The 15908-nt window shown below is 39.2% G+C and overlaps 1 protein-coding gene across 1 annotated transcript in view; it reads left to right on the top strand.

Annotated features, from left to right (window-relative positions):
* Nucleotides 1–15908, top strand: part of Malrd1 (MAM and LDL receptor class A domain containing 1) — a 771085-nt gene that overhangs the window by 165228 nt on the left and 589949 nt on the right. The window contains exon 18 of the mRNA XM_045134762.1: nucleotides 4406–4818. Coding sequence (XP_044990697.1) covers nucleotides 4406–4818 — 413 coding nt within the window. The remainder of the gene's footprint in view (nucleotides 1–4405; nucleotides 4819–15908) is intronic.

Here is a 15908-nt window from a genome sequence, read left to right as displayed (position 1 = left end):
TTTTGCATAAATAATTATACTAATAATATAAATGGAATAAAATAAACAGAGCCACATATTTTAGTGGGAAGAAAAGATCACTGTTGAGATGCAATAAAAAGCAAATAAGATATGTAATGCAACATTAGGTGTAAGTAGATATGGAAGAGAGGGGAAAAGTACGATAGAGAGGGAAGATGGAATGGATGAAAAACAAGTCATTTTAATTTGGGGGAGGAGATTACATTTCAGTTTAGATTAAATGTGAAAGGTAATATTGCCATTGAAGGGTTGTCACTCAGGCCCCACTGTGCAAAGTTTTGGGAGGTGGGACAGGATGGTCCGTCTTGAGTACTTGTGAAAATGTGGATTCTATCAAATAAACTAGCATTTGTTTAGAAGTTCACCATGCAGTAAGCAGTCATGCTCCACAGGCTCCTGATGCTTCTTCAATGTTGGGACCCATTAGAAAATAACTATTATGATCTATATTTGAGTCACTAAGGGAGCTTGTAAGAAATTCTGATGCATGACTTTACTGATTAGATAAATTAAATCAGTAATTCAAGGAAAATGAGGAGCTTCTATGATCTTCTTTGTTTGTTGGTAGTTGGTTTATTCAGCTAAGTTTGAAATGCACTGAGTTAAATTATGTGTGACTGTGAGCTAGCCATGATGGCATGATTGCCTAGAGCTCCTGTAACAGAAATGAAGAATGGACATGCATGAAAAATATATTTAGAAAAATTGTCAAAACACTTCTATTCTCAGGAAGTATTTACTCTTTGCACAATTGTATATAAATGTTATGCATATTTATATATGTTTTCCTTATTTGGGCATATGTAGTGTATCTGTGTGTATATGTATTAAAATGTGCATGTAAGTACACATGGGTATATGAGAATGTGTGGAGGCCAGAAGTTGATATTAGGTGTCTACCTCAATTGCTCTCTGCTTTATTTTTAAGAGCGTATTGACAACTTCCATACATATAGGCAATATAGCGTGATCATAGTCCCCTCCCACCACCCTCCACTTTCCCCCTCCCATATGCCCTCTCCACCTTATTTCTTTTCCTGTCTGACAAGTCTTTTTCTGATTTTGATGCCATCATTTTTACCTCCTGCTACTCAGGTCTTGTGTAGGTAGCATCAGCCACTGTGAAACCATGAATGCCATGGCCACTGGGTGTTAAGCTCTCCTCCCCTTTATTTGTCCCTTTTATTCTTTCCACCACCTCTTCCAGAATGGTCTCTGAATCATGGAGGATGTGAGAGGATGTGTTAGAGATGTCTCACTTAGTGATGAGTTAGTTTTACTGCCACTTCTTTCCAGCACTTGGCTGAGTTTTGAGTTTCTCCAGTACTCAGCACTATCAAAAAAGAGAAACTTCTCTAAAAGTGAAAGTTAGTAGATGGGTATTAGACAAAGTACTTGGAGAGAATTTTGGTGGCATTATATAGCCATTTAGCCAGATAACAGTAATAGTTCCTCCCCACCCCTTGGGCTTATGACCTCCCTAACCATAAGCTTTTGATTAGGTTTTTAGTACTAGGTGAGAATTCCCTCCTTTGTAATGTACCTCAAGTCCAGTCAAAGAGCAGTTAGTTTCCACCATAGCATATGTGCCATCACTTCACCAATTATTACATTAGATCTGACTGGTCAGCATTAAAGTGTTTATGTGCAACACAAATTGAGGCCATTGATGACTTTCACAAATTGAATCCATTGATGGCTTTTCTCTCCCAAAAGGCTACATAGCTCTTTCCAGCATCCTGACAGCTAGTTAACAGCGAGGGTTTCCAACTCAGATACAGGTTTATTTCTCAATGACAGGATTCCAGACCTATGGAGTCTTCAGTAGTAGGCTCCTACCATCTATTTCTAGAAGGTAGGAAGCCATGAGCCCTAGCAATAGCCTGTAATGTTTGGGGAACACAGAGACCTTCATGGTCATTCTAATAACAATCTGTGGCTTCTGAATACAACATTATCTACCTCCACAGGATACTTTTCCCAGTCGCTCTTCTTTTTCTAACTTAAGTTTTATTAGCTAGTGAAAAGGGAAGTTTTCAATGGGTTTTTGTTGTAGTTAGCTTCTAATTGCTGGCACAAATATCCAACCCAAACAAACTGATAGGAGGAAGGTTATTTATTTTCGCTTACAATTTTCAGGGGAAAGTCCATGATAGCAGAGAAAAACAGGATATGAGCAGAGGCTAAACATCATCTCAGTCACAGAAGTAGATGCATCAGCAGAAGAGTGAGCCAAACACTGGCAAGGGGAAGCTGTCTATAACGCACATAAGCCCCTCCCAGCAACACATCACCTGCAGAAAGTCTCCAGTTCCCCAGTTGCCATTAGCTGAGACCCAGCATTCAGAATGCCTGAGTTTATAGGGGCACCTAATTTAAACTATTACATTCTGCCCTTGACCCCCATAAACTGATGACCATCCATGATATAAAATGTAGTAAATTTAGTCTAACCTAAAAAGTCCCCATAGTTTCTATCAATCCCAATAATTGTCAAACATTCTCACAGACCAAGGTCTTGTGACTGATCTGTAAAATGAAACTAACATAATGTCACAGAATAAACTTTTACAGTACAAAAGACAGCATAGAGTATAGTAAGAAACAAACCAATACAAGATATAAAGATCAGGGAAAACATCAAATTCCGTAGCCCCAAGTCTGACATCCCTAGCCAATGAAGAAATATCTTGGATTAAAATTCTGCTCACAGGCTAGTGAAAACTCCATCCTGATCTGGCAGCTGTCTTTGGCAGCTGTTTTATATTCCTGACTGTGGTCTTCACTGCAGTCCTTGGTTCATCCTCACAGTTCCATTAGGCCTCAATACAGGTACTTCCAATAAGTCTTGTTCACATTGCCTATGGACATTTCCAAACAAAGCTAAATTAATTAATTAGTAAACATGTTGCAAATTCAGTGACTCTCTCTTTTCTGTATTTGTTAAACTCTATATAGTACCATGTAAGTTATCACGTTTGTTAATTCAGGAAGGAATACAACCAAATTTGAAGAGCAGCATACTTCTTTAGCATTCACGGTCCAGACTTTCAAAAGTTAGTATTCTTTCTGCTGTTCCAAAGCAGAACAGCTGGCCCAATTTTAATGGTGGCAATCTCGGAAAAAAATACAGTTGAATGTATGCTATCTCCAGCTTGCAATTTCTATTTCATACTATGCCATATTCATCTGCTCAAACCAATTTATTTCTATGCATGCAACCCTATATAAGTTCTCAGGACACAGGAAGAGCACAACTAGCCTCTCAAACAAACTATGTCTTACCCAGTCTGAACAAAGCTCTTTCTTGTTCTCCTAAGCCAAACTTTACAGTCCATACTTATTTATCCAATTAAGTTTTTCAAACTATGACCAGAATGGTCCATCAAAGTCTTCTTACATGACTTTGAGGGGTCTCTTAGGCCAAGGTTTCAAATCCTTGCACATTCTTCCCACAAATCAGTTCCAAAACGCAAAGCCACACAATCAGGCTTCTAGCAACATGATTCCACTCCTCTGCTACCAATTTTTGTTGCAATTGCATTTTCATTACTAGCACAGGTACCCAACCAAAACAACTGATGGGAGGAAAGTTGTTTATTTTTGCTGACAGTATTGAGGGGGATCTTCTTGATGGCAGGGGAAAACTTGGTATGAGCATAGGCTGAACATCACCTTTCACACAGCAGGAGGAAACTGGCTAATAGTGAGCCAAATACTGATAAGAGGTAGCTGGATATGATGCTCATAAGCCCACCCCCAGTAACATAACTCCTACAGCAAGAGCCAATTCCTAGATTCCCACCAGCTGGAGAACCAAGCCTTCAGAACACACTGGTTTATATGGGACACCTAATTCAAACCTCCACACTTATTCAAAACTTTTAAAGTTTTGATTACCCTCCTCCAACCCCTCCTTGTCTTCTCCCCCTCTCTGACCTTCCTCAGAGTACTTCATCTCCAGTATTCTGCTCTTATACTTACATATCTACCCCCTCAAGCCCTTCCTTCACCTCCCTCTCTGATAGCCCCCTGCAAGCTTCCTGTCCTCTACTCCAAATTTTATTCCAATTCACATACAAATTTAAACATTTCAAGCTAGAATCCATATATGAGAGACAACATGAGGTACTTGACTTTCTGAGCCTTGGATAACTAACTTAATGCAATCTTTTATAGGCATGTATATCACACCTCTTTTTACATGGTTTCTGAGGATCCAAATTGAGGTCCTTTAGCGAATGTTAGCTAAGAGCCATCTCCCCAACCCACACTTTGAAATCAATACAAATTATCTTGAGATGAGTAAAGAATCAATACATATCCTTTCTCATGTTTATTTTGCACCACATGAACTTTTTCTGTTGTATAATGCTAATTACAGCATCTGAACTACAGTGTGACTTTGAAAATGGAATTTGTAACTGGGAACAAGGTACAGAAGATGACTTTGATTGGACAAGGAACCAGGGTCCAACTTCAACGCTCAACACAGGACCCATGAAGGATAACACTCTGGGCACTGCTAAAGGATACTATCTCTATGTAGAATCTTCAGAGCCACAGGCTTTCCAAGACCATGCTACTTTACTCAGCCCAGTCCTTAATGCCACAGAAGGCAAGAACTGTACCTTCCGCCTCTACTACCACATGTTTGGGAAGCACATTTACCAGCTAGCAGTCTATCAGCGGATATGGAGCAACTCTAGGGGACAGCTGCTCTGGCAGATATTTGGAGATCAAGGCAACAGATGGATAAGGAAACAACTTAGCCTTTCCAGTGAGCAGCCTTTTCAGGTAGGTATAATGGATTTGAATTGCTTCTTTAGGTCTACATATTGTGAGAAGCTATTACATTCTTGAATTAAAAGCTAGCAGAATTTCATCACAGTTACTTTGACATGTTTCCATCTTTTAGTAAAGGGTGTGGTAAAGCTCTGTAAGTTGCTTTACTCCTTGACTACCTCTAACAATGTATGGTTAGGATGAGTATATGACATTGGAAACAGTTGTAGTTCTCTGCAATATTAAGTCATTGTTCTACTGAACTAAAAAAGAATCTGGGGTAAAGAAATGATTTTGGCATAATCCCTGATATCTTTTTAAAATATTTTTTTAAAAAGGTATTATTTATTTATTTGAGAGAGAGAGAAAGAGGCATATAGAGAGAAAGAGAGAATGGATGCACCAGGGCTTCCAGCCACTGTGAATGAACTACAGATGCATGCACCCCTTGTGCATCTGGCTTACGTGTGCCCTGGGAAATTGAACCATGGTACTTAGGCTTCATAGGCAAACACCTTAACTGCTAATCCATTTCCCCAGCCCTTTATGATATCTTAACAAAAATAAAAACTCATATGACTATTTCATTTGACATTTTAAAGTTGTAGTCACATTAGTTTATATTTGTTGGAATATATGCATTACATATAGTGCTGGTTTTCATACAAACAAATAGAATATATGTAATATTTTGCCTTTCTAAATCTGGCTTATTTTATTTAATCTTTCCCTTGTACCTATTTTCCCATAATGACATAATTTTATTCTTGTTTGGCTAACTAAAACTTCTTTATATATCACCTTTTTCTCCATTTGGGTGTTGATAAACACTTAAGCTGACTTAATATCTAAGGCACGATAAACATGATGTGCAAGGATCTCTGTGGTGACTTGGAGAAGTGGTTTAACTGTGATCAGATGGGACGTGTTAAAGAAAAACTAATAACAAATACTGGTGAGGATAAAACTGCAGGTGGAAATGCACTTTAGTTGAGCCACAATGAAAATCAGTATGGAGGTTCCTGAAAATATAAATAAATGAAAAGATTGGAAACCTTACCATGTAGCATGCATCCTTGTGAAGAACTCAGAGTGAAGTCCATGTCAGCTTTCTCCTGCTGTGATTTTTTTTTTTTAATTAATTTTCTATTCTGCAAGTACAAGCAGTTTGGTACCATTATTAGGCTCATCCGTGACTTACCCCCTCCCCATTGGCCCCTCCTTGTTGAGGTATATGGGTCATGCATTGTGGAGTTAGCCCACTGTTATTGGTACATAAATGTCTCTGTATATCATGACCCAACATGTGGCTGTGACATTCTTTCCGCCCCCTCTTCCGCAAAATTTCCCTGAGCCATGTTGGGTTCATTTTTGGTCTGCTTCAGTGATGAGGTGTTGGGGCCTCTGGGGCTCTGGATCTCTGATTTTGTAGGAGTTGATTTTTCTCTGTGTTGGTCTCCTTCCCCCTTGTGCAAGTATCCAGATCAATAGGGAAACAGCACCCTTGCTTGTTTTGCCAATTTTCCTTAGTTGCAGCTGGGGCCCTTTTGAGGTATGATGGGGTGGCTCTCCTTAGGATCTGCATCTATCTGAAAAAGAGAAACAGATTCTCCAATGAAGAGTAAGTTAGCACCAGGACAAATGAGATAGCCCTTACTTTTTTTATAGAGAGTTTAATAGGTGTAGGCCCTCTTGTAGCCCATGATTGATGATAGCTTGGTATTGGAGAGTGGTCTTATGTTTTGATATGGTTCTGACTTGTTTCCCAGCTCCAGCTATGGGTCTCATACCACTGAGGGGATAAGTTGGCCGAATCAAAAGCAGTTGGTTCCCCACCATGGCTGTGTACCACTGTTGCACTTGTGTGGGCATCACACCAGGTTATTTGCTGCTAGATAGGTGGGACCATGAGTTGCTTGGACAGATATTGGTCATTTCCCCAGTCACCCATGTAGCACCTTCTGGCACTTAGAAGTGCTGACTGTCTGGAACTGACTGTCTCTGGCTTCCAGCCATGCCATTCCATTTTACTTGTTGGCTGCATATGGCGTCTTCAGCAATAGGGTCTGACCACTAACCTTTGGTGGGTCATCAAGTACTCTGACAGAAATCTGTCATTCTTTTAGAATACTTGTAGGTTTCTCTGATCAAAAGCTCATTATGGGTGATAGCCCTATGCTGGTACTAGGAGTTACAGGTCAGTGTCCCCTAAGAAAATGAGGAAAACAGGTAACTAATATATAGGAGTTAGAGAGGAGAGAGAGAGAGAGAGAGAGAGAGAGAGAGAGAGAGAGAGAGAGAGAGAGGGAGGGAGGGAGGGAGAAAGGGAGGGGGAGGGAGGGAAGATGTAGAGGCTTTAGGTTAGACTTGATCCTACCTTCTCCAGTGTATTGTGGTTCAGGTGTTTCCTGTAAGGGCCTGGTGAAGGTTCAGCCATTTGGTCTGCCTTTTAGGAAGTAGAATTTTATGGTAACATTGCCGTTTGGGTCTAGATTTGTGTTTCCCACCCCTTCGAAGCCTTCCCCTCCCACTCCCTCCATCCTAGTGTCTAGTCCATGAGATGCTTGCTGGGTATGTAAGGTATCTTGGGTAGATTCAGGTTAGGTGCTGTAGATGAGTGAGACTGTGTGGCGATTTTTTCTTTCTGTGATTGGGTAAGTTCACTGAGAATGATCTGTTCCAGGTTCACCCAATTTTCCTCAAATTTCATTGTGTCATTTTTTTCTTACTAGTGTTTAGAATTCCATTGTGTAGATAAACCACATCTGACTTATCCATTCTTCTAGTGATGGACATCTGGGATGATTCCAGCTCTTAGCTATTATGATTGAGCTGCTACAAACATGGTTGAGCAAATCTCTCTGGCCTGTGGTTTGAAGGTTTTAGGCTAGATGCCCAGTAAGAGAACTACTGGGTCTGCTGGTATCTGTATAATCAGCTTTTTCAGAAGTCCCCATATTGCTTTCTGAAGTGGTTGTATCAAGCTACCTTCCCATCAACAGTGGATGTGTGTTTCTGCTTCTCCACATCTTTGCCAGCATTTATTTTCATTTGATTTTTTGATGTTTGCTATCCTTATTGGGGTAAAGTGGAATCTCATAATTGTTTTAATTTGCATTTCTCTGATGATTAGGGATGATGAACATTTTCTTAAGTGTGTGTTTGCCCTTTGTATTTCTTCCTCTGTGAACTGCCTGTTCAGCTCTTTGCCCCATTTTGTGAGTGGGGTGTTTGATTTCTTACTGTTTAGATTTTTGAGTTCTTCGTAGATTCTAGAGATTAGACCCCTATAAGTTGAATAACCCACAAATATTTTCTCCCATTCTGTGGGTAATCTATTGGCTTTGCTTATTGTGTGCTTGTCTGTAAAGAAACTCTTCAGCTTCATATGATCCCATTGGTTGAGTGACTGTTTAAGGTCGTCAGCTACTGGGGTTTTGTTTAGGAAGTCTTTTTCCATTCCTATATCATGGAAAGTACTTACTAAATTTTCTTCCAGTAGTATTCAAGTTTCTGGTCTTATATTGAGGTCTTTGATCCATTTGGATTTGAGTGTAGTGCATGGTGAAATGTGTGGATCAAGTTTCAGTTTCATGCATGTGGTTTTCCAGTTTGTCCAGCACCATTTGTTGAAGATGCTATCTTTTTTCCAGCCTAAATTTTTCGGGCCTTTGTTGAATATCAAGTAGCTATAGTTGCTTGACCCAAAGTCCGGGTCCTCAAGTTTATTCCATTGGTCTATACTCCTGTTTTTTTGCCAGTACCATGCTGTTTTTATTACTGAGGCTTTGTAATATAGCTTTAGATCAGGTATAGTGATGCCACCAGAGGTATTTCTTTTGCTGAGGATATGTTTGGATATTTGAGGCCTTCTGCCTTTCCATAAGAAATTTGCGATCATTTTTTCTATCTCTGTGAAGAACACTGTAGGGATTTTAATTGGAATTGCATTGAATCTATATATTGCCTTTGGTAGGATTTTCATCTTCACAATGTTAATTCTGCCAATCCAGGAGCATGGGAGGTCTTTCCATTTTTTCAAGTCCTCCTCAATTTCTTTTTTGAGTGTTTTTATGCTTTCATTGTATAGATCTTTCACTTCCGTGGTTAACGTTATTAAAAGGTATTTTATTTTATTTTGTTGTTGTTGCTATTGAAAATGGGACTATGTCACTTATTTCTTTCTCTGTATCTTTGTCATTTACATATAGAAAGGCTACTGATTTTTGTGCATTGATTTTGTATCCTGCTATTTTGCTATAGGAGTTAATCACCTTCAGGAGTTTGGGAATGGGGTCTCTCGGGTCTCTTACATATACAATCATGTCATCAGCAAATAGAGCTAACTTAACTTCTTCCTTTCCAAATTGTATCCCTTTTATTTCCTCCTCCTGTCTTATTGCTTGAGCTAGGACTTCTAGTACTATATTGAATAGCAGAGATGAGAGAGGACAACCCTGTCTTGTTCCTGATCTTAATGGGAATTCCTCCAGTCTCTCTCCATTAAGTATTATTTGGGCCTTCAGAGTTTTGTATATTGCCTTTATTATGTTAAGATATGTACCAACCATGCCAACTCTCTCCAATGTTTTGATCATGAAGTGATATTGTATCTTGTCAAACTCCTTTTCTGCATCTATCGGAATGATCATGTGGTTTTTATGTTTAACCTTGTTTATGTGGTGTATTACATTGACAGATTTCCATATGTTGAACCACCCTTCTTGTGTTCCTGGGATGAATCCCACTTGGTCAAGGTGGATGATGCTTTTGATGTGTTGTTGGATTCGGTTTGTGAGTATTTTGTTCAGGATCTTTGCATCTAAGTTCATCAGGGAAATACGCCGGTAGTTTTCTTTACTTGTGGCATCTCTGCCTGGTTTTGGAATTAGAGTGATACTAGCTTCATAAAAGGAGTTGGGTAGCTTTCCTTGTTCTTCAATTGTGTGGCACAGTTTAAGGAAGTTTGGTTTGAGTTCTTCCATGAAGGTTTGATAGTATTCAGCTGAGAAGCCATCTGGTCCCGGACTCTTCTTTTGGGGAAGGTTTTTTATTACTTTTTCAATCTCCATGAGTGTGATGGATTCATTGTGGTGATTAATCTGCTCTGAGCTGAGCTTTGATAGATGGTATGTGTCCAAGAATTTATCCATCTTCTCAACATTATCCAGTTTTGTGGAGTAGAGGTTTTTGAAATAAGTCCTGATGATTCTCTCAATTTCACTTATGTCTTTTGTGATCTCTCCTCTTTCATTTTGAATTTTGTTAATTTGAAGCCTCTCCTTTTTGTGCTTGATCAAATTGGCCAGGGGTTTGTCAATCTGGTTTATTTTTTCAAAGAACCAACTCTTTGTTTTGTCAATTGTCTTAATTGTTTCCTATTCATTAATTTCTGCTCTGATTTTAATTATTTCCTTCCTTCTGGAGCTCTTTGGGCTGGATTTTTCTTGTTTTTCCAGTGTCTTTTGGTGGATGGTTAGGTTATTTATTTGGGATCTTTCTGTCTTTTTTATGAAGGCATTGAGTGCTATGAATTTTCCCCTGAGGACTGCCTTCATTGTGTCCCATAAGTTTTGGTATGATGTGTTCTCATTGTCATTAAATTCAAGGAATTTTGCAATTTCCTTTTTTATTTCATTCACTATCCATTTATTGTTTAAAAGTGTGCTCTTCAGTTTCCAGGTGCCGTTGGGATTCTTGATGGGTCTTTTGTTGTTGATTTCTAGCAATATAGCATTATGATCTAATATCATGCAGAGAATTTTGTCAATTTTTCTAATTATGTGGAGGCAGTCTTTGTGACCCAGTATATGGTCTATTTTAGAAGATGTTCCATGGGCTGCTGAGAAGAATGTGTAGTCTGTGGATTTGGGATGGAAAGTTATGTAGATGTCCATTAGGTCTAAGTGCTCTATGGTTTTGTTGAGCTCTCTTACTTCCCTGGTGAGTTTCTGTTTGGATGATCTGTCTATTACTGATAATGGTGTGTTAAAGTCCCCAGCTATGATGGTGTTGGTGGTTATTTCTGTTTTATTGTCAAGTAGGTTTTGTTTTATGAACTGCGGTGTCTCTGTGTTTGGTGTATACAGATTTATGATTGTCATATCCTCTTGATGGATCGTTCCCTTGATAAGTAGGAAGTAGCCTTGTCTTTTTTTATTATATTTGATTTGAAGTCTATTTTATCTGATATTAATATGGCTACACATGCTTGTTTCTTATTCCCATTTGCTTGGAATATTGTCTTCCACCCCTTTACCCTGAGGAGGTGTCTGTCTTTAGTGGTGAGGTGGGTTTCTTGAAGGCAACAGATTGAGGGGTCTAATTTTTTGATCCATCCTGTTAGCTTGTGTCTTTTGATGGGTGAATTAAGGCCATTAATATTTTTTTTTCTGTCTACTCTGGGTTTGGTTGTTGTGATCTTCTTCTTGTAGGTTTTTGAGTTTGGTTCTTTGTTTCTTCTTTGTGGAGAATTTCCTGAAATACTCTCTGTAGGTTTGGTTTTGTTTTCATTTTTGTAAAGCTGAGTTTTGTCATGGAAAGATTTTCTTTCACCATCTATTATGAGAGATACTTTTGCTGGGTAGAGCAGTTTGGGTAGGAATCCATAGGTTCTTAGACTTTGGAGAGTTTCAGTCAGGCCCTTCTAGCTTTCATGGTTTCCATTGAGAAATCTGAAGTAATTCTGATGCAGTTACCTTTGAAAGTGGTGAGCTGTTTTTCCCTAGCTGCTTTTAGGATTTTCTCTTTGGTGTCAATGTTTAGAGTCTTAATGCTAATATGTCTTGGAGAGTTTCTCCTTTGGTCCAATCTGTTTGGAGTTCTGTTGGCTTCTTGTATCTTGGTGTGCCTTTCTTTTAAGAGACTGGGGAAGTTTTCTTCAATTATTTTGTTAAATAAGTTCTCCATGCCTTTGGTCTGAGATTCTTCTCCTTCTGGTATTCCAATGATTCTGATATTTGGACATTTAAGTGTATCCCACAATTTCCTCATATTCTGTTCACAGGAAATTTTGAACTTACTGAAGTTTTTGAACTCTCAAACTATTTCTTCCATCTTGTCTTCCAGATCAGAGTTTCTATCCCCCACTTCGCTGACTGTGTTCTTGAGGGCCTCTAGAGAGTTTTGGGCTTGTTCAATTAAGTTTGCATTTTCTACTACTCTTCTATGTATCATTTACATTGCTCTGTCAAGCTCCCTTTTCACATCATTTTCTGATTTTCTTGGTGATTTTTGGAATTCATCCCTGCATTTCTTTATGTCTCATTTAGTATTGCCAGCTGATTTTTAAGGTCCTCTTTTTATTTCACTCTCTCTCAAATCTATTACCTCTCTTTGAACTCCTTCCAATCTTTTATCAATTTGTGCTAGCTTAGTGATGGTAGCATCCACATGATTATCAGTCCTTTGTTGTTTTCCTGCAAGTTCTCTCAGTAGGTTGGTCAGGGTTGCATTGCTCATAACTTCAATTTGATATTCTGATCCAAATAACTCTTCTATGTTTTGGTTAGATGCATTCATTGTAGGACTGGGTGGTCTAACTGGGTTTTCTTGCATTTGATTTTTCTTGTTATTTCTTTTGTGCTGTGGTCTGCCCATGACAGTGTATGGGCAGGTACTTGGGTCGATCAGCCTGGGTTCCAGCATAATGGGAATCTGAGGCAGCCTGGGGAAGTTGTCAGGCAGCCTGGGCTTTGGTTGCCACTTGCCAAAGCCGCCTATATACTGCCTGACAGGGGCACCAAAGTTGCCTGAATTCTGGAGCGGTAATGTACCAAAGCTGCCTGCCTTCGAGCTTGGAGGGGGACTTTGTTACAAATCCTGAAGCAGCCCAAACTCTGGCTGGGATCTCTGGGTCCCAGAAACAGTCTGCGCTGCCCACCTCAGGAGAATGTAGGATGGCAGGTGTGCCAGACAGGTAGGAGAGTGTACCTGAGCTGGTGCAAGCAAGAGACACTCTGGGCGTGTGTGGCAATTGCTGTGGGACTGGGCTAGCTTAACAGTAATGTGGGCAAGTGTTCAGAGCAGTTTTAGCTTCTGCATGCAGGGATCGATCTGTGTTTGTGATCTGGGAGCAGAAGTGGGTGTGGCGGCCATGGAGGGGCATCCGCGGCCATGGAGGCAGGTCACAGGCCGCAGCGGCAGGGCGTGAAGGCTATTTGGTGTTAGGAGTGGTCTACCCGCCCACTAGGGGATCCATGATTCACTGTTCCCCTCCCTCTGTGCCCTCCTACTGATAAGAAGTCCCAGAAAACTCTTAATGTCTTGCCTTTCTTTCCCCAGGATGTGCAGGGCAGCTAGGCGGTCAACATCTTGGCTGAAAGTCTCCTCCTTGTTACTATAAAGTCACTCATATTGTTAAAGTCAAACTGGAAATAGCAAGTTCAAATTCATATTTGGCTTTTCACAATTTAAAAATATATGCATATGTATTCTGTTGTTTTTCTTAGATTCTCTTGAATGGTTGTCAGATGTTCTAGTTTGCCAGTTTTGTAGATATGAAGAAGAGCTAGGGATGTTGTCATTTACCCTTGACCAGGTAGCTTGTAAACTACTGGTACTTGTACTGAACACCCAGTTTCTACATAATTGTCATATCTTCCCTTTCCAATATATTATGCAGAGTATACCATGTAAAGGACTTGAATATTTGTTCTCTCTCCCTCTATTCAGAGAGCTTTACATGTAACATCTTGGAAGAAACTTCTTACCAATCTACAGCTCAATGTTTTGCTTGTTAAAGTTTTTATCTTACCAACATTGAAAACATTGCTTCTATCTAAATTTATAAATCTATTTAGCAATTTCAAAGTTATAAACACAGCTTGAATCCATCTCTTGAGAGTATCTAGCTATCATGGATGTACACAATCTATAAAATTCTGTCAGTAGAGAACACATCAAGATGCTGATTTGTCCAGACAGATGAAAGCTGAAGAATGAGAAAAAGCCTTTCACACGTAGTGTGGTTTCTTTCTTCTTTGCCACAATAATAAGATGCATGCCATGTAGTAGTATGATATGAAATCATCCATTTCAAATTGATTTGAACATCTAATCAGTTTATTTGTAATTTAGACCAGCTAGTGTTTAGTGAACCAACTCATCTTATGATATTTACTTAATAATTAGTTTCCAGGAGAAAAAAATAAATCAACTTTACAGGGAAGCAGCTGCACAGCCAGACAAATATGAGATTTCAAAGGAGCTCACTAGCCATGAATACAAGCATGAAAGTTGATTTTGAAATTCACTTTGGGTTTATACATGAACTCTGTTTGATTCTATCTAAGGGTTACTTTAGCTTTTTATTTTAAATTAAACTCAGTATAGAAATGATGAAATTAGTGATTCTACACACTATGTGGGCAATCATTAAAATATAAAAATTGAGTACAATTTAAGCAAGAGGCTGTTTTTCTCCATTGAATGGTAAGTATTCATAATTTCTACTCATGTTTTCTGAGAAGCAGCAGCTGTCACAGTCAATATTTTAATTAACTGTAATATTATAAGTGAAGGGCTCAGCATCATGCCCAGAAGACAGCAAGTACTGTGAATGATTGCTTAAAGGAAAATTTCCAGGACTGCTCATATAAAGTGAAATAAGCCAGAAAGAACTGGATTGTAGATGCTCTGTGTACTGTTTCCCTTCTCTGTCAGATAAACCAACCAGCCAAAGCCCTTACGTGTGAAATGGTTAGTGTGGTAGGTAATCTCTGGTTGTCATCAAGACAGGCTATAAAGTCACCATTGAAACAAATCTCTGGGAATTTACTGATGGGTTTTCTAGATAAGGTTAATTTAGGTGAAAGGACCCCCTATAACCATGGGTGGCACTGCTCCATGGGTTGAGGTCCTAGACTGACCAAAAGGGAGAGAGGAAGCTGAGTAGGAGCATCTGTCACTCCCTGCTTTGTTACTGTGGACTAAGGGACCAGCTGTCTCTAGCTTCTGCTGTTGTGCCTTCCCTGCTGTGATAGACTAGAACCTCAACTGTGAATTGAAATATATCTTTTCCTATATTGCTTCTGTACAAGAATTTGGTCATAACAGTGAGAAAGTAACCAATAAATTCAGTAAAGACTCAGCAAGTCATTACCAAAGATGTACTGCATCTTCCAAACAATTTTAATTGTAGGATTTATTGAAACATTATTATATATATATATAAAAAACACACATGATGATCATTTTGAAATTATCGCCACCATTAAGATTGCAAAGATATACCTCAGCTCTAAAACTTTCCTCATGTCCTTTGTACAGTGCCTTTCTGGCCTATCCCTCCTAGCCTTAACAACCCCTGAGCTGCTTTCTTTACATCCTAAAATTTAAATTTTTGTTCATTTTTTATTTATTTATTTGAGTGTGACAGACAGAGCAAGAAAGGCAGAGAGAGAGAGAGAGAGAGAGAGAGAGAATAGATGCACCAGGGCCTCCAGCCACTGCAAAATATCTCCAGATGTGTGCACTCCCTTGTGCATCTGGATAATGTGGTTCCTGAGGAATCGAGCCTTGAAGAGCATGACCTCTTATTTTCATCTGCCTCTTTTACTATGTGTTGAGAGTTACTTATATTTTAGCATGTATCAGTATTACATTTGGTGAAAGCACTGACTAAAAATTAACATTGATAGTTTTAATATAGGCTATTCAAAATAAATATGATACAAACAGTTGTGCCCAAGTATTTAAATGAACATTACTCATTTCTTTTTTTATTAGATATGGGCATATTTTGTATATAAGCAACACATATTGGTACCATCATTTCCCTCCTCCCTGCCCCTTTTCTGTAGAGGTCTTCCTCATTGGGGATGTAGGTCAACCATATGGTGATTGTGGGTCATGCATTATGGGGGCAGCAGTCACTTATGGGAGAGGCAATGTCTCTGCAAAATATCCCAACTTGTAGCTGTAACAGTCTTTCCTCCCCCTCTTCCACAAAATTCCCTGAGCCATGCTGGGAGCATTTTAAGTCTACTTCAGTGATGTACTTAGGAGCCTCTGGATCTCTAGTTTGGTAGGTGTTGGTGTCCTTGATATCCAGCTTCATCACCCTTGTGCTGATATCAGATTCACTAAGAAAGCAGCTCTCT

This window comes from Jaculus jaculus, chromosome 15 (genome assembly GCF_020740685.1).
Source record: "Jaculus jaculus isolate mJacJac1 chromosome 15, mJacJac1.mat.Y.cur, whole genome shotgun sequence".
Taxonomy (NCBI): Eukaryota; Metazoa; Chordata; class Mammalia; order Rodentia; family Dipodidae; genus Jaculus; species Jaculus jaculus.
This window is presented reverse-complemented; position numbering and strand designations above follow the sequence as displayed.